This window comes from Chrysemys picta, chromosome 1 (assembly GCF_011386835.1).
Source record: "Chrysemys picta bellii isolate R12L10 chromosome 1, ASM1138683v2, whole genome shotgun sequence".
Taxonomy (NCBI): Eukaryota; Metazoa; Chordata; order Testudines; family Emydidae; genus Chrysemys; species Chrysemys picta.
In genome coordinates, this window is record NC_088791.1 from 278,313,193 (window position 1) to 278,333,078 (window position 19,886).

The window sequence follows — 19,886 nt, forward strand, 5'->3', positions numbered from 1 at the left end:
AACAAATTTAGGTCTGTGTGTTTCAGTCTATGCATCTGAAGAAGTGAGCTGTAGCCCACGAAAGCTTATGCTGAAATAAATTTGTTAGTCTCTAAGGTGCCACAAGTACTCCTGTTCTTTTTGCGGATACAGACTAACACGGCTGCTACTTTGAAACCTATATAATTTCAGTTCAGAGCCAAATTTCAATGGAAAGGGCTGTTTAGGATCCCTGCATGTTTTGCGTCTGTTTTTTATGCTGCTGAATAATAAGATGAAAGAATTTATAATTGTGCATGTTTTCTTAATTTTTCAACCAATCATACCATAACTGTAACCAGCTGCATAGAGCTTTTATCTGCTGACCTGTCCATGGCAGCACAAATGCTTCCATATCTCACAAGGGTGTTGTGAAACTTAATTAATGTAAGGCACTATAGAAGTGCAACTGTTATTTTTAACTAATCTTTTTGTATGTTTTTTAACGACTGATCAGATTCCCAGGGATTAGAAAGTGACAAACAGAGATGATACAAAATACAGCAATTTATAACTATTAACAATCAGTTATTGACTGGTTTGTTTGACTCTAGTATGGGGTATACCAGGAGCTATTTTGTAGGATTTAGCAACGGAATAGTTTACAGTACTAATTTGAATAAAGCCAGACAGCATGGATTTCAATATAGGAAAATCTTACTAAACTGACTTATTTGCATTCTTTTTTGTTAGTCCTGGATAAAACCAGCGAGTGCTATATTCCAATGGCAGTATTTTCCTCTCCAACCAGCATGTCAATCTCTGATGTGTACTCTGAATTTATTCCATGCACAGAACTTCTATTGCATCAGAGGGAGTTCAGCACACAGTTCTGATGGATAAGAAATATGGAGTGCATATCCAACAAGAGAGTTTTGCTCTTAGAATTTCAAAGATTATCAGCCAAGTAAAACCTTGAACAATTAGCAAATGGATTAAAATCAATCTGTTTAGAAACTCAAAATTGGTGGCTGTAAAAGAGAAGCTTATTGTACACTTTTCTAAGGATACTCATAGTGTGTCTTAGGTTAGGACAAACCTCATTTAATTAGTATCTTCTTTTATCATTAGAAGTGTGCTAAGAGAGTGCCAAGTATGATGAGAGTATGCCAAGTTACACATGATGAGGAGTCATAGACTCCAAGTCCAGAAGGGACCATTATAACCTGTTCCTTTAACTTTAAAGTATCCAAAGGTGATGACTTCATTGGTAACTTGAAGCATGAATCTTCATCATTGCACTTTCTTGCCAGCATGATGGAGAGACTGAGCAAGAGATAACATTTTTACACGCCTCTTGTAATATTTATCACCTATTTTAGGTAAGCACACAGCACCACCCCACTCCCCTATTGTAGTTCCCTTGCATGGTATTTTACATTAAAATACTCAAATGCTTGAATATCTCTAAAGTCATCAATACAAACAAAAGCTTAATTTCAGACTGACTGAGTGAAATATGCCAACAGTTATCATGTTAATTTTAGAAGTTACACGTTTTAGCAGTAGTTATTCTTATACTGATATAATTTAGCATGGCGGCTAGGCCTCAAATTATTCCAGTACTCAGACTTGCCCACAGATTTGATTTGACCCCCTCTCTAGTAGTAACTTTATATCTTTTGAAAATATGGCTCTTTTTAATAAGATCACTCATTCAATCAATAAAAGTGTAAAGGAAGTGGAACTACAGTTAATGCATTTAGAAGGATATCTAGCCAGCATCTTATTCCATCTACAGTTAGGATTTACTGTCAGAATATATGTATATTACATATTCTTCTCTCAGTGAACTAGCCAGGTGGCCAGTAAAGAGGAAAATGTGTTGTATAGAATAGGCCACTGGCTTTAAAAACTAGATTTTTGACTCTTTATAAGGAGGATGCTAAGTTTCTATAACACCTGAAGGACATCTGGGGAAAGAGAAGCATATATAAAGATAATGCAATATTGTTTTATTTTTCCTAGTTGAAAAACATAAAGTGTGTATCTGTAATGGTAAAAGGAACATTTTTTTCTATTATAGTCTTGTCAGCTTTATTTGTTAAAAAGTGATGTGGTTTCTAATAGCTTAGAAAAAACAGCAATGGCATAATAGTGGTTTTGTTATGGCAGTCATAAAGGATGGATCACAAAGAGTTGGAACTGGCATTGGAAAAAATGTGTAATAAAGCCAGGACCAAAATATTTACAGTACTGGTTTATGTACATGACATTAGAATAGATATTGCTAAAAATATACAGTACCATATTAGATAGTTCAGCTTTTCACTTGTTTGTTTAGCCTCTTTGTTGATTTTGCAGATTTTTCCTGTGACAAACTGTCAGTGCAACCTTTGCATTAGGAGACATGTATTTTTCATGATATTGTTTCATACTGCAGTATGTTGGCTACAAGTCCTTTCAAGTAATCAAATTATATTGAATACAAACATAAAATAAAGAGAAGCAATAATTTACTCTCTTTCTGCTTTTCACTCTGTCACATAGATATTCACAGTCATTGTAGTGAATATGTTTGCATGTTGATGAATTCAAAGTAAAAATTACAGTCATTGTGCCTGACTCTGGCTTCATTGATGGGATACCATCTAAATCTGATATAATTGAATGGAGAGTCAGGTCCATTGTTCAAATTCATGCCTTTTTATGTGCTATAATATTCTGCTGATTGTCAAAAAACAGTGACTACGAGGACAAAACTATGCTATTTTAAGTACTATGGATCCGACTGAAAACCTTAGTTATGTTAGTAAGAACTTACTTACACAAATAGTCCCATTACCTTGAATTCAGATTACTCATCAGGGTAAGTCTCATCTATGTAAGAAACATTTCCACAGCCCGACCCTAAGCAGCCAATGCAGGAAATAATTGCTGTACTGAGTCCGACTTTGCCAAGTCATGATAAAGATGTAGGTCATTTTCTCTAAGCCTTTCTTATATTTAAAGGAGTTGGGGCTCTTTTAAATTGTACATTGTTAAGTTCATTTCCCAGCCTTAGGGTACATTGTTGGACTACTTGATATTAAGATACACTCACTTCCCACACTTTTCTTACAGTTTTCAAGCTTTGCCCAGTTGGAAAACAATAACAAATGTAAAACTTGTTTTTTCTCACACTTTTCTACTCTTTCTTGCCCCTCTTCCCCCCCCCCCCTTTGGACAGTGATGGAGAAAAAAGAGGAGGGGAGTAAAAAAAGAGAGACAAAGGAAGGAAAATCTAGAAACCAAAAATGGAAAATCATAGAACTGGTAGGGACCTCTAGAGGTCATCAAGTCCAATCCCCTGAAATCATGGCAGGACTGAGTATTATCTAGACCATTCCTGACAGGTGTTTGTCTAACCTGCTCTTAAAAATCTCCAATGATGGAGATTCCACAACCTCCCTAGGCATTTTATCCCAGTGCTTAACCACCTTGACATTTAGGAAGTTTTTCCTAATGTCCAACCTAAACCTAATCAAAATGAAACAGCATTTAAGATGGAAAAGAAACAAAAGCTTTCCTTTCCTTTTGAAATGTTGATTTGGGACATTCATTTTTCTGATTGGAAAATAGAAAAAAAAATTACCGAAGCCAACATTTTCCTGTGGAAAATTTCTCTTTTGAGAAAATCACATTTTTAAGTAGGAAAATGTTTCAGCCAACTCTGTTTGTCACTATAAGGGGTAGAAAACTACTCAAAGAAAGAAAGCTGATGAAATCATGTGACTTCCGGAGTTGGTGCCCTAGACATGGGCCTTGAATGCCTGTGCTTTAATCTGGCCCTGTTCTCTTCCTGGCCTTAGTTACCTTTTGTTTACAGAGTGCAGTGTTGTGTTCTTTCTGGTTGGAGGGTGCTGTTTCCATGTGATGTGGGGACTTCACCAATAACAGCAACCCAGTGTATACAATATGCTTCAGAAGCCACACAGTGTACAAAAACTTGCCTTCATGACATGTTGTGTTTTCTGGGTCACCACTACTAGTGAAGTCTCATACAGCACCAAATTCAAATCAAACAGCAGTAGGGTCTCCATAAAGGCTACTTGATTCTGTCATCAGGCCAGTTTAGGCTGTTGCTGGAGGTGGAGGAGAAGAGGAATGTTGCAATATCTACCCTGAAGAGTATTGCCACTGAAAAGGGACAGGGAAAAAAAGGTAGAGCTATCACTGAAGTATGGAAGTGCATGTGTAAAGAAGTGCCCAAGATGAAAACACATCAGTCAATTAGGGAAACCAGTCTGCATTAGGAACTGTAAAATAACTCACTTGGGTCAGCATCAGCACTTGTGAGACAAATAATAATTTCCTTCAATTTAAAATGTAGAATTTTTCATTCAATATAGCAGTAAAAGCAACAAGCTTTGCTTAATGGCCGGCTACCGAGTTAAACCATATACACATCTTTCAGTATGAAGCCTTCATCAGGATTAATGGGCTGCTTTGTTTTTTGTTTTTGTTTTTTTCCAGTTTTTCAGCTATGTCGCTCATGCTAAGCCCCAGGATCTTGATTAAGATCTATTTGTGTTTCTATTTTGTAGTCAGGATTATGTGTGACTTTAGTTTATTGCTCATTTCTTAGGGCATGACTTGTCGTTTGGTTTCTGTCACCTTGACTCTTGTTCTGGAGCTGATTGCCTGGTGCTATTGTCTTCCATAAGCTTTCTTTCATACAGAATACCTAAAAGCAGCATGCTTGTTTCACATATGTTTTGACATCCCATGCAACCTTAATAGATTTTCCATAAGCTTCCAGCAATGCAATCTATCTGTTTTACAGCCTCATGTGACTCTGCTTCCATGTTTTATATAGGACAGTTATTCTTTGTTGGCACACAAATGAGAGCAAGTATAGTTGTAAATTCAGGAAAACAGTGGTGTTAATGTAGTATTGATGTCAGAATATGGTTGCTTGCATCACAGTTGATATACAAAAGTAGTGCAAGCAGTAAAGTTAAATTCTTCTTTAAATGGCTATATCCTATTGAAATGGGCAGCAAACTTTTGAGAATTTGCAATGCATCCTAATAAATGAGCATGAAAGAAAGCAGGAAAATGATCCTGTTGGTGCCCCAGTTCTTTGTGCTAAGGAAAGAATGTAGTTTGAAACCATCAAAACTATAGTTTATCTCTTAGATAATGGTGTTAGTGGTATTTACTATATATTGCATCACACATTTTTGGATTGGATTGGTTACTTTGAAGGAACCAATTCCAGAGGTTAGTTGTCAGGCTCTGGTTCCAGGCAGTCAGACCTAGTGGCACGAGCAGTGGTTGAAGCCAGACATAAGGTTGGGTCCGAGCTGAGAGCAGTGCTGGAGTCAGGTTCCAGGGATAGGTCATAGGTCAGAACTGAGGTCAGAATTCATAGACAAGCCAAATCAGTATCGGGAGTCCTGATGCAAACCAGGCAAACCCACAGCCAGACCAGGGCTTCTCACTCAGCTTCCATGACTTATGCCATCAGGCCCCTGCCCCATGAGCCCACCTGGCTGCCCCTCCACAGCACCCAAGCCAGTTGTGTGACATGCAGACAGTCCATTTCCAAACCACGTGTAGGAAACAGCTATATGTACTCGTGCTCCATACCCTTCACTTCCTGACCCTCATGTCCTACCCTGACACCAAGTGGCAGAACCTCCCACCACCAGTGGAGGGTGAGGAGCCCTGGTGGGCTAGTCTGTATTCTACCCTGGCCTACCAGGGATATTAGTTGGCGGCTTCTTCACAGAGCCATGAGCATGGATGTGCACCTGGTGCAGTTCCCCCCCCCCGACACTTGCCCCTTTTGTGGCATGAAGGAGACCCTGGCACACATCTACCTTGAGTGTGCCAGGTTACAGCTCCTATTCTGGCTCCTCCAGAACCTTCTCCTTAGGTACAGGCTGCACTTTCCCCTGCACCTCCTGCTCTTTGCACACCCCACCCATGACCCCATGAAGCCACAAAACCTCCTTGTCAACCTTCCCCTCGCGCTGGGTATCCATCATACCAGGAGGAGGATGTTGGATGAGGAGGTGCTCTGCCACTGTGAGGCCTGTTTCACTCCTCCCTCAGGTCATGTATCTGGGCAGTTCCTGGATGCCTTTGAGGAGCAGAGGGTGCTGTCCAGGGGTCTCTGCTCAATGTCCCCTTCTGGGTCCCTGCTTTTGACCCTGTTACCCTGACTTCTGTCCCTGTTTTTCATTAGTTGTCTCCCAAACTCATTTGAGCTCTGGATTCTGTAGCTCCTCCCCTTAGGCTGGTGGAGGGGCATTTGATGTGGGTGGGTGCGTGCAAGCATCCCGGATGTTCAATGGGTGCTATGATTCACCCCTCCAACAGTTGCTGCAGTGACTCAGCCCTCAGGCATGCTGCAGTAGTCTATCCCTGCGCCGGGCCTGGGTCAGATAGCCCCCAGGCACAGGTATTTCTCTGACCTGGCCAGAGCCTCAAGATAGTTTGTGCAACAACACTACTCAGCTAGGAACCCTCCTTCTACCTCACAGTGTGACAGACTCCCTAGGCTTCCAGCCTGCCCGTGATCTAGTTCTTGCTCCAGCCTTGTCTGTAGTTTACTCTAACCTTGCTCCAGCCTTGTTACTGATCCACTCCTGCCCTCCATCCACCTCCTGACCTGGTTCAAGATCTATTTTTATGTCTCAGGTTTTGGAGCAATAGGATTTACTTAGGCAGGTGATGGTTATCTAAAAATGAGAACCATATGAGGGGAACTATAAAGAGAGGATACAAAACTGAGAACAAAATATGGGGAAGGGAAGCAATCCCTCCACTTCAGGGAAAAGAGAGTTAGGTGTCAGGCTATTTCTACACTACCGCAGTAAGTCGACCTAATTTATACTACTCCAGCTACGTGAATAACATAGCTAGAGTTGACGTAGCTTAGGTTGATTTACTGCAATGTCTACACCATGCTGGGTCGACAGGAGACACTCTCCCATCGACTTATCTTACGCCTCTCATTCCCGGTGGAGTACCAGAGTTGACCGGAGAGAACTCTGCCGTTGATTTAGCGGGTCTTCACTAGACCCGCTAAATCGACCCCCAGTGCATAGATCAAAGCAGCGTCGATCGCGCAGTAGTGTAGACATAGCCTCAGACAGAGACACATTCTGATGCTTAGACTTTTCAGCATCTCATAGTCACAAGTCCAAGATTGCTTGCTGCTCTGCTAAAAATAACTTTGTGCTTTTGTACTTCTGAAAGCACTGTACCAAGTAAGTCATTTGTTTATCTTGAACTTAAATCTGCCTAATACATGTCATGTAGAACTTTTGTAAAATTGATCAGCATAAGAATTATTTGCACTGTGACACAAAGTGAGTTAATCACAATGAGCTGTGCAGGGTCACAAGCTTATAATAGTTAGCATTAGCTTCATGCTATTACAGGGTTTTACACAGAATTCCTCAGTGTCAGGTTTTTTTTTTAAGAGAAGTGACCAGAATGCAATGCCTAGAGATGCAGGTTCAGTGATTGAAAGTAATTAATTATCTTGTATTCCTGTTTCCTCTAAGTCCTTTTCTTCTGCTCATACAAACAGAACAACTGCAGCCGAGTTCACAAAGCAATAATAAGATAGTGTACTATTGCTTTATATCTTCTTTTTAAAAAACAAACCTCTCACTTTGCCACATCAATGTCTTTTGTGTACTTAAAATGCAAGATCTGTGTCATCTGGATGATTTTTAAATAATAGGAGATATGTGCAGATATTTAATGGAATTGTTAGTTTACTAATCAGACTTTTGACCTTTTGCTTGTTCTCATAACATCCAATGTGATTATGAAGTGATTGAAAAAAATATAAACAATGAAAATATATGGGGAAACTGTTGAAAGGAGAAGATCCTGAAATAGTGGAGATTTCACTTTAATATTCAAAGAAACTACAAACACCTAGGCAGCTCATAGGATATTTTTCCATTCTGTATTTTAATCTCTGGCAATTTGGATGCAAAATTTAAACATCTTAAGTATAAAATCTTTAGTTCAAAAAGGTAAGTATGAAAATATCACTCCACTGCATGTTTACATGAAATGTTAGCACAACAATACCTGTAAGTGAATGCTGAGTAGAAAAATTAAAAGTATGTCATTACTCACAGTATGCAAAGGGCTAAATTTGGAAGTAATGTGTAGAATTCAGTAGCATTGTACAGAAGGTAAATTGGGGTAGCATTTATCTCAGTGTGTTTAAGTACATTCATGCTTGCATGAGTTTATTGAACATGCGGGGTGAAAATAATCTATCTTTGCCAGAGGCCGTACTAGCCCATTGGGGGGGCCTAAGCAGAAATATTTTGGGGTCCCCCCAGACAAAACACATGCTAATAATTAATAGGGGACCACCTTGAGCTGCTCCAGGCCTTAAGCAATTCCTTAGTCTACTTATGCCTTGTTCCGGCTCTGATCTCTGCATAAAACCTGGGAAAACATTGATTTTTTTCGGAGGGTTGGAGAATGAAATCCACCAGCCTCAACTCTTGAGCAGGCTGCACTCTGGCCCTGCCCTCTTTTCCTCAATCCTATTTTCTTGACAGGGTATGGGTACTGGTGCTGTGTAATCAGCATATCAATCCTTGACCTGCCTGTCTCCTCACCAACCATTTTGGGTGAGTGTAAAGACCACCTTTTTGGCATGCAGTAATGTGAAGACCCGTGTCTCATCTCCCTCAATTTACCCCCACCTGAATACTATAGAAGGGCTTCAGTGTTATTGATGATCTTGTACCCAGGAGGAGTCTTTTCCATTCTAGGCATGTTATTTTTGTAAAGATTAATAATTAGCCACATATCATGAACTGAACTCACTTTAGAAATGCCAGGATTATACTCTCTGTTAGATTTTGTGGTCTTTTAAAGAACATCACCCTCATCATAAATGGTTTTCCCATGGTTAAGCAGTCAGACTCCCATTTGGGTAAATAAATCCTCTTTTGTCTGCATTTTAAATAAAATATATGAAGAGTAGGGAAAAATAGATTTCACCCTTAATTAGCTGCTTCCTTTTAAGTTTTTCGAAGAAGAGTTACAATTTGATTCAGATCCTTTCCGTCTGTTGCAATATATTTGTGTTTCTTTTGACTTCCCATTGCCTTCTTGTCAAACACCACATGAATCATTATCATTTGTTTGCCATTCATTATTATCATTATTATTATTTCTTCCTCCAAATGATTAAAACATCAGGTTGAATGAAAGGTTAGAAGTACACTGTGATTCACATTTGCCCCATCTTATTAAAACAAATAAACCAGCGGGTAATATAATTTAAAAGTGCTTGAGCTGTGGCTTGCTAGTGCTTTTATCAGCTCTGGGCTGAGGAGGTTGTGTGAATTCGGGCATGCATGTACTACTGTTCCTTGAAAGGGATAAACCTCATTAGATTACAGGTACCTGGAAATAACTTCTGAGAAAATAGCTGTCATTTTCAATAAAGCTACTTCCTAATAGGAAATACAATTCATTATTTCTTTAGCTCAAGTGAGCATCTTTTCTTCTATTTAAATAAAAGTAGCACTATTTTATGTCACAAGTGTTTTATTTCTTTTAATATATTGAACAGAGGCTGGATCATGATGTTTTGCACTCTAGTACCACAGTGTATAAAATGTTGGGGACAAAATACCATAATGACTCTAAAGTCACAAAATGTGTGTTACATTAACTTCTATTGGTGTGATATTTCATTTGCCTGCATGCCACCCTATTTGCAGAGAGAAGGAGAAATGCATTGTAATTACATCAGCTGGCTAGAATCAAAATTGACATTGTTTGAAAGTATTCAGAATGTAGTAGCAATGGGCCTGATCCATTGAACTTCAGTATAACATTCTCAGTGACTTCAATGAGAGCCAAGGTTTGGGCCGGTGGTTATATGGTAGTATTTGGCTTGCAAAGGGATTGCTTTCTGAGCTCAGCTTATTTCAACTACCATTAAAGAAGGTGGCCTTCAAATAGATTTTTTTTAGCAGTATTAGAAAAATCTATAGTTTCAGTTAAAATAGAATCAGGGTGATGTGTTAGTTTATTATTTTTATTATGGTAGCCTCTAGAGACCTCAGCTAAAGTCTGGGCCCTATTGTGCTAGGCACAGTACAGACTTAGTAAGAGAGAGTCCCTGCCCAGAAATTATTTGCAATCTAAAAAGAAAAGAAAGACGAAAGGAAAGCAGAAGTGTAGAGAGATGAAATTACTTGTCCAAAGATGATGAGTGGTAGTGATAAGAATAGATCCTAGATCTTCTCTGGTCAAACACTGTAGGTATCCCCTCCCTACTCCCATAGCCAGAACAGGTTTCCCCCATTTGCAAAGGCTTTAGCCTATCACTACAAAAGAGTTTGCTTGGTAGCCTTCTATTGATGGTAACTGGCTGATTGGTAATCCACAGAGTGCAGGTTTGGCACCAGAGCCTTGGATGTGGGCTCATGGATTTTCATAAACCACAGCTGTAACCAGGATTGCAGGGTACTTTTACTAGAATAATGATGGTCATTTTTAATATGCACCTTTCTAAAGCAACCATCACTGTAGTACCAATAAAAAGAATGAGGAATACTTGTGGCACCTTAGAGACTAACACATTTATTTGGGCATAGGCTTTCGTGGACTAAAACCTACTTCATCGGATGCATGCAGTGGAAAATACAGTAGAAAGATATATATACACACAGAGAACATGAAAAAATGGGTGTTACCATACCAACTATAACAAGACTAATCAATTAAAGTGGGCTATTATCATCAAGAGAAAAAAAAATCTTTTGTACTGATAATCAGGATGGCCCATTTCAAACAGTTGACAAGAAGGTGTGAGTAACAGTAGGGGAAAAATTAACATGGGGAAATAGTTTTTACTTTGTGTAATGACCCATCCACTCCCAGTCTTTATTCAAGACTAATTTAATGGTGTTTACAAATTAATTCCAGTTCTGCAGTTTCTCATTGGAGTCTGTTTTTGAAGTTTTTTTGTTGGAGTATTCCGATTATTAGGTCTGTAATTGAGTGACCAGGGGGGTTGAAGTGTTCTCCGACTGGTTTTTGAATGTTATAATTCTTGACGTCTGATTCGTGTCCATTTATTCTTTTTCATACAGACTGTCTGGTTTGGACAATGTACATGGCAGAAGGACATTGCTGGCACATGATGGCATATATCACATTGGTAGATGTTCAGGTGAAAGAGCCTCTGATGGTGTGGCTGATGTGATTAGGTCCTATGATGGTGTCCCTTGAATAGATATGTGGACAGAGTTGGCAACGGGCATTTTTGCAAGGATAGGTTCCTGAGTTCGTGTTTTTGTTGTGTGGTGTGTAGTTGTAGGTGAGTATTTGCTTCAGGTTGGGGGGCAGTCTGTAAGTGAGGACTGGCTTGTCTCCCAAGATCTGTGAGAATAAGGGATCGTCCTTCAGGATAGGTTGTAGATCCTTGATGATGCGCTGGCGAGGTTTTAGTTGGGAGCTGAAGGTGACGGCTAATGGCGTTCTGTTACTTTCTTTGTTGGGCCTGTCCTGGAGTAGGTGACTTCTGGGTATTCTTCTGGCTCTGTCAATCTTTTCTTCACTTCAGCAGGTGGGTATTGTAGTTTTAAGAATGCTTGATAGAGATTTTTGTAGGTGTTTTTCTCTGTCTGAGGGATTGGAGCAAATGAGGTTGTATCTTAGAGCTTGGCTGTAGACAATGGATCATGTGGTGTGGTCTGGATGAAAGCTGGAGGCATGTAAGTAAGTATAGTGGTCAGTAGGTTTCCAGTATAGGGTGGTGTTTATGTGACCATCGCTTATTAGCACTGTAGTGTCCAGGAAGTAGATCTCTTGTGTGGACTGGTCCAGGCTGAGTTTGATGGTGGGATGGAAATTGTTGAAATCATGGTGGAATTCCTCAAGGGCTTCTTTCCATGGGTCCAGATGATGAAGATGTCATCAATGTAGCACGAGTAGGGGTGCTAAGGGACGAGAGCTGAGGAAGCGTTGTTCTAAGTTAGCCATAAAAATGTTAGCATACTGTGGGGCCATGCGGGTACCCATAGTAGTGCCACTGACTTGAAGGTATACATTGTCCCCAAATGTGAAACAAAGTCTCAAAGTTCAGCCACCAGGTTTGCTGTGACATTATCGGGGATACTGTTCCTGATGGCTTGTAGTCCATCTTTGTGTGGAATGTTGGTATAGAGGGCTTCTACATCCATAGTGGCCAGGATTGTGTTTTCTGGAAGATCACCAATGGATTGTAGTTTCCTTAGGAAGTCAGTGGTGTCTCGACGATAGCTAGGAGTTCTGGTAGCATAGGGCCTGAGGAGAGAGTCTACATAGCCAGACAATCTTGCTGTCAAGATGCCAATGCCTGAGATGATGGGGCGTCCAGGATTTCCAGGTTTATGGATCTTGGGTTGCAGATAGAATACCCCTGGTTGGGCTTCTAGGGGTGTGTCTGTGCAGATTTGTTCCTGTGCTTTTTCTGGGAATTTCTTGAGCAAATGGTGTAGTTTCTTTTGGTAACCTAGTAACACACAATAAATTCTGATCTCAAACAGCCTCAGTGGCTCATTCCAAGAGTGGTTCATCCTCTTTTGCACACTACATTCTACTTGACATTGATTTAACTGCAGGATTATTTTATTTATTTAGATTGCAACCTAAAGCTACACTTGAAATGTCATATAGATTTTACACTTTTACAGTTGCATATCTTAACAGAAATAATACTGTAATACAGTTGCATTTTATCCAGCAAAATGTTTAGACCGCCAGAAGCTAAATGTTGCACACGTTACACAAGTGTGAGTGTAAATGTTCCCCAGTTTACTTCTCAAAGAGGAGGCATCTCACGGCATATGTATTGCTTCAAACTCCCACTCCCCCTACCCTACCCTTTTCAAGCGTTAGGTCAAAACTGTTTTTTGTCCATGACATTTCTGACCTTGTAACTATTTGGATGTGTTTATTCAAAAACCTCAAGATGAGCTTTAATTAAAAAGGATTTAAAAAAAAATTAAATACTCCCTTGCCTGAACTATAACTCCTGTCATCACATCCCCCACAAACAAAAACAAATATGAGTGTTAAGAGTGTGGGCACTTTCACAGTGTGCAAGCTCCTTTTAGTAACTCAATCTTGCTGAACATTGACATTTACAGGAGACCAATTAAAACATAGTTAAATTCTGCTAATTATAAGTGCTTTTACTCAGCAAGTTATCACAATTTTCCTAATTTGTATTTTATATTTAACATTAAGAGTGGGAAGTATTACTGTGTATTTATAACATGCATACCTCTAGTGTTGTACAGTATCTTGTGAAAACAGTATTCATTGTGACAAAAATACACTCCATCTTTATGGACATGTACACAGAGCAATAAGCAAAATTGGTAGAGTTTATTTGTATATATTTGTCTGGGGGGGGATATAATATATGTCTGTTAATCGTATACACAGTATCTTTGTGTGCTTGTATATAAAATCTACATATACTAAATTCAATAAAATATAATGTACCTGCAAGGCCCTGTTTAGCTATCAGGTTTTATGGGTTTTGTGGTATGCTCCTCTGAGTTAGGAAACCCTACTAATGATAACACTCCAGTAGGATTCATACAGGAATTTTGTCAGCACCTTCATAAGGCCAAGATCACTTTGATAACAGCATTGGTAGGCTCCAGTCACTCCAGCTGGAGCTTAGAGAAAGGAGCTTGGAGAAAGGAGAGGTGAGACCTGTATGGGATGGGAGGGGGTAGTCTGAGGAAAGGAAAGGGGAGAAAAGGATATAAGTATTGTATTAGATCAGCTATATTAGATCATAATATGAAGCTATAGCAACTCACAGACTACTCAACATTTGCTCTTGTGGTTTGATGTCACCACGTCCCTGAGATGGAGAGCGAGATGCCTGTTTGTTCTTTACTTGTAGTTTCATGAGGTTATTTGCTATATACAGCATGTGTACTTGGAGAAGAACATGAAACCTACAAAAACTCCTTCTCTTTCTCCTGCTTGTAAATTTACCATGAGCAGTCTCTTGAGAAGAGTACCTTGGTGTAGGTATTATATTTTCAAAGCGCAGTTTGGTGCAATGGGTCCTAAAGAAAAAGTTGTTAATTTTTGTATCTTATCCCTCCTGTTGTGAATTTTGAAAAATTAAATAAAATATTTTGCAATTTCTGGAAACTGTTAAAATCTTACTAAGTATGACTTAATCTTCAAAGTGCCTAATCTACAGTAACCATGGCAGGTGGCATATATTTTACAACTGACATATTTAATGCTTGCTACATTTGTCCATCTGTTAGGAGAATTAGACAAACAAGTTAAGAGAGAATATAGATGTATTATAAGGAACCTAACAATAGGATTAGATCAGATACTTAGTTCACATATAGCATTCTAAGGTCATTATCAATATAAAGAAAATTAATGGCACATTTTATAATCCACCATTAGGCTGGTTGAGGAACAATGAGGTTTATATTTTATCATATATATTCATCATATCGTAGAAGGTAACAAGTTTTAAAAACAAATATGTGTTCGACTTTGTAAAGGAGACAGAGTTTTTTTAAGACCTTCATCAATATTGTCTTTTGTTGACTTTAGATGGAAAATGCAAGGCCTTCTCTTGCTCCCATTTGAAAAAAAACTCCCATCGACTTCAGTGTCAGATTGGCTCCTTAAGCAATGATTTTTTTAAAATGTACTGCCGTTGTCTACATATCCTTTTTTCACATAAGTGGTTAGAAGAGTTCAGCATCATACAGACATATTTGAATTGAGAATATTTGAAACTAAACATTTTATTTAAAAGGCATGTAGAGACCAAGTATAGTCAAATAAAATATAAGTCACTGAATTTAGGTTATCTTAATGTTTAGGCCCAGGAGTTATGCCTAGCACTCATTAACACGCACACATTCAAGATATCAAAAATGCTGGTATATACTATAGAGTAATTCTCCTACAGAGGTATTGAGACAGCTTTAGTACTATTGTTACTATTTATTAAATATGTGTGGGAGAATTATATGTAACTATAGCCTGTAATGGGTCCAGCCATTTTAAGTTTTACAATTTTTAGATAAGTTTTATCATACCTCCTGATTTGATATTTACCAGGCTAGTTTTTACATGTTCATTCTCCTCCCTTTCCCCCCTCTCCCCCCAGGATTCTCACAAACATTTTGGTTGCACTTCATGCATCACCGAAGAATAAAAAGCCTTTAAGTTGAGGCAATACTCAATTCCTTTTTATCTCTAGTGCACAAAGAACATAAAGAACAAAGAGAACACTGAAATGGTTCTGAGTTTAAGCGGTGGCAGGTAACGGGAGGGTGGAACACTCCACTGAAAAAGGCTTGGAACTTCTGGGAAAAGGAGAGGGGCAGGGAAGAGTGAAGGGGAGAAAAGATCAGGAAAAGTGATGCAAAATGAAATTAAGAATAGAGGGAAAATGGGCAGAACAACTGCAGGAGAGGAAAGAAATAGAGGCTAAGTCTGCCCTCTCTCCCTGTGCAGCCACCACAGAAGCTTGACACTGGGGTTGCAAGGGGTGTAGCTGAGGACAGAATATGGTCAGTTACATTTGTATTATAATTTCAGTTACTCTTCAGGTAAACTTCTCTCAATATTTATCGTCAGATCATTTCACTGATTCAGGTGTTTTATGCAGTTGTCTGAATATTTAATATACTTCATTGGTTATCAGTAAATCTGCATTGCACTGAATTGTTGACTTAAATTTTTTCTAATGTGAACTTTACAGACTAATTCAGATTAACCAGGTTGAATTGTAAAACATATTGCAAATACTTGTTGGTATATTGGGGTTGAACCAAAAGGACTTCTGTGCTGCATGTGTCTTCAAATACAGATGTGTAGTGTAGTGCACTGAGGTTCATGGTTAGGCTGGGTGTTTTATAATTATCCATTGTACATGATTAATGTGCTTCATAATTTGCCTTAATCTCAGTAGTTTAGAGCCAGAGAACCTGCACTTTTTATCACACAGAACAGCATAGTAAGAATGATCCCATGAGCTTGCTTATACTCTTGAAATATACATATACATAGAGCTATATATTTTACATCTTGTACTCATAAAGCAGTAGGTTTTGCTTTATACTTATAAATCAGGTTACAATACTTTTGGGCGGAAGGCTCTATGCATCTCAGTGCTTTTATTTCTAGTGTTACTGACTCAAATAATTTATTATTTATTACTCATGGTTCCCCACCACTTGAATGTTTGTTTCTCTGTTGGATGGTAAAAATTGAGAGATATGATTGCATCTTTAACATAGTAATTGTTTAGTTAATCTCACTTATGGGAGAAAAGGCTCACTGATACTGATTAAATATCCTATACTGGGTTCTATATAAATACCTACAAAAGTGCACAATGGTTACATTACATGGTATATTTAACAACACAGCTAAAAGCATAAGTTATAAGCTATGCCTTTAGTGATGGTAGTACTCATGGTTGTATGCAGGAATATTTTTGCTCTGTAACCATGAAGGAAGTAATTGCTGTTCAAAAGTACTCAGTTAAGTTTGCATATCAGTAAAATCACATGCACAGAAGCTCCACCTACTTTCCTAGTCTCCGTGCATTGATATGAATGCAGCATATATAAAAGCTTTACAGGTATTAGAAACAGTTGCAGTGTCCAAATCTTGCAAACTGTATGTAATTGTTGATGGAGTTAATTTTGAATACATATAGGTGATGTTACATCAGTGACAGGTCAACAGATTTCTTGATGACGACAGATTTCTTGATAACATTGCTCATTTAAAATAGCTTTATGGCATATGACATTTTGCAATTATCCATTTTACAAAGTAACTGTTATTTCTGTTGATACAGTACAGGAATGAATATTTAAAGAAAATATTTGTTTTCTTATTTTAGATGGACGACTTTATTTGAAAACTACAGTCATGTACTGAATTTTTCCTGCTGAAGCAATTTGTGCTACGGTAAAGAACTGTGCAGTAAGATGTTCACTATTTGGAAGGTCTACAAAAACAAAGTGTTTTCAAGGCAACTTCCTTAACTTTGTGTATCAATGTTCTTCAACAGTTTAAAGCATTCTGCAAGAGTGTTCTCCTTTGGTTATCACCTGTGGCTCAAGCTAGAGACCTAGGGAATGTTTGTAAATGTACAAGTTTCACTCTTCTTACAGTCAAAAACTGCAGCTTTGCTGTTGCATCCTTGTATACAAAGTTATAGACCAGTCAGAACAAGGCCTAACATTCCCTTTTTAATGGAATGAAAACTCTGTCCTCCTCTGATGATTCTGTATTTGAGCACATCAAACAATCCTTCCAGCAGTATCCACCTACACTTATAGACTGTTTTGTCATACCTAAACCAGCAAGTCAGCTCAGAAGTAAACTTGTATGGGGGCATAAGAGGATTCTGACAAAAAAAGTAAAAGGAAAAAAACCTGTTATATTCAATTTTCAAACTCTGTGAACGTGGGTTTTCTTCTAAAGACTTTTTTTCCACATGCTTTCCAGGAGACCAACACATGGATGCTAGACCACATGAAGTAAAATGAAATTTTGTCTAAGAGAAAGGAAATGCTGAATGTAAGCAAAACTGTTTTACTGTTCACAAAGTCTCTTTTCCTAAAATAAACATAAAAATATAAATAAAACGAGTAATAATTTCTCATTCTAAACTGGCAGGGGTTTATGGAAAAAAAAAAAGACTTTGCTTCTTATTCAAACTGTTGGTCACGTGTACAGTATATAAACACAAACCACACCAGGAAGGTATTATGTATGCAGTAGAATACTAGCGTTTAGGAAAATGAACATTTTAGATAATGTTTTGTCACCCTGTTTGTCAGAAAGACGCCTTTCTAGTTTTAACGCATGCAGGCATGTAAATATTTGTCCTGGAGTCACAGTATTAATGAATGAGATCTTAAGCATCTGGTAACGAATCAGAATTCCATATCAGCCACTTTTATTTGTATATTGATCCCTGGTTAGTGCCCTGAAACAGCACTTTTAAGAATGGACTATGGCTGAGCAGCAAGTCAAAACACCAGAAATATTTTTATATGTTAATGTCATATTACGTCAATGTTGCTAAAAAGAAAACCTAACAAACACTTGATGTATCAGTCCAATACCACGTAGAGCTGAGTGATACAGTTGAAGTCTATTGTTCCTCCCTCACTTTATCTTAGGGAAGGGTGGTTATGTGTTATTTTCACTGTCTTTATGAAAGCTACAATGTGTTTTCACCTTTGTGCTGATAACTGGAAGTAAGCTGCAACACACTGCTTATTACATACTTACATTATGTTCCTTGCTTTGCATAATTTTGTTACCCCTTTAAAGACTGATTTTGTGAATCAGCGTTGTTATTGTAAGTTTTGTGATTATGCTTTCTTCATCTGTAATGTATGCATATAAAATGTTATTTATTACATGGAAACATATCAGAATCTTAAATGTCTAAGATACCTAACTTAAGAAAATTCTCCTTTACAAAATAGTTCTGATTGGATATCATTTTATCAAATTAAAAAAGAAATCTAAAGATTTGTAAACTCTAGCTCTGCGCTTCTATGGTTTGTAGGTCTTTCCTTGCCATGCTGGTACACCCTTATTTAGTCCACCACAATCCTTTTCTAACAATAGAAAAGTTGTACATACAAGTTCACATCATGGTAGTTTTTTAAAAGAAATATCGAGCAATATTTTTCATTAAATATTGTTACCAAATTCTTTATAGTAACATTGTTTTTTAATCATGATTCTTTCATAGTTGCTTGAACACTTCAGAGATTCTGTACACCAGTTTTTTCATATGCAGTCTTTAAAGGGTTAACCGCTGTAAATTTTGATGGACTTGTGGCAAGCTTTTGAATCATTCATATCTGAAAGAGAATTAAAGCCTACAACTGAAATATGTAGTAGCATCTGCCATTGCTCTGCTCCTTGCATAGAGTCACCTGTAAGTCGGTTTAATAGTTTTACAGTATATACTTTCAAGACCTTTAGGAATGCCTCAGTATTTGGCTTGGTACATAAATGGAAATGTTAAGGATTAAGGGGGAAACAATTCATAAGATGGATATTAAGAGCTTAATAAAATGGTGTAAATATTACAATTCATGAAATGTTACCGTCAGTTGAACTTTTGCCCCTCTTCAGTTACACAAGTTTTGGGTTGCTGGGTTTTTTCCTTTGTTTGTTTTGTTTTTTCTTTGTTTGTTTGTTTTTGCATAGATTATGAAGAAAAAGTGTGCTCATGGTATTGTTTATATGCTTTTGAAATCTTAAAGATATTAATGTCTAGTTGTTCTATATTATAACCACATTTGCGCTCTATGCAAGCCCTTGGAACAGAACATTCTCATCTTCATGTAGGACCTATGAAAATTGTCTATTTTTATCTATATATTTAAAGTTTTCTAAAAATGATAAAAGGTTATTACGAATTTTGTTGTACAAAATCTGTACAAAAATCTGTTTTTACATCATAATGCAAGAATTGGAAATTTTTCTATGGTAGCCTAGTTATTTGAGCCTGGTTTCAATGTGAGAACCACGTTTACTGTTATTGTATTTAATTTTCTTTTTCTTTTCAACAATCTGCTAATAAAACTGTCTGAAATCTCCCTGTGACTTTATTTACAGTTCATCTTTATTAAATTTTGTGAAACGTATAACATCAGAGGAATATTTACTTTCTAATGGGAGGCATCTAAAAACAACATAAGTCAGCTCTTTGTAATGCGAGGAGAACAATGCTGAATGATTTTATTTAACATGCAACTGCTTCTATCTCTAATATGAATTACTGTGGTGAAAAAAAAATCATAAAAGCACACTCTGTGGTTATTGTTTAACAAGCAGATTTT

General features: G+C 37.8%; 1 protein-coding gene across 16 annotated transcripts in view; it reads left to right on the forward strand.

The window, feature by feature from the left end:
- DACH1 (dachshund family transcription factor 1) overlaps window positions 1-19,643 on the forward strand; it is a 457,475-nt gene extending 437,832 nt beyond the window's left edge. For all 16 annotated transcript variants that reach the window (XM_005306824.4, XM_065581128.1, XM_008172916.4 and 13 more), the window contains one exon: window positions 16,913-19,643. In XM_005306824.4, the coding sequence (XP_005306881.2) occupies window positions 16,913-16,930 (18 nt within the window). In that variant the 3' untranslated portion in view covers window positions 16,931-19,643. The remainder of the gene's footprint in view (window positions 1-16,912) is intronic.
- The last annotated feature ends 243 nt before the right edge of the window (window positions 19,644-19,886 follow it).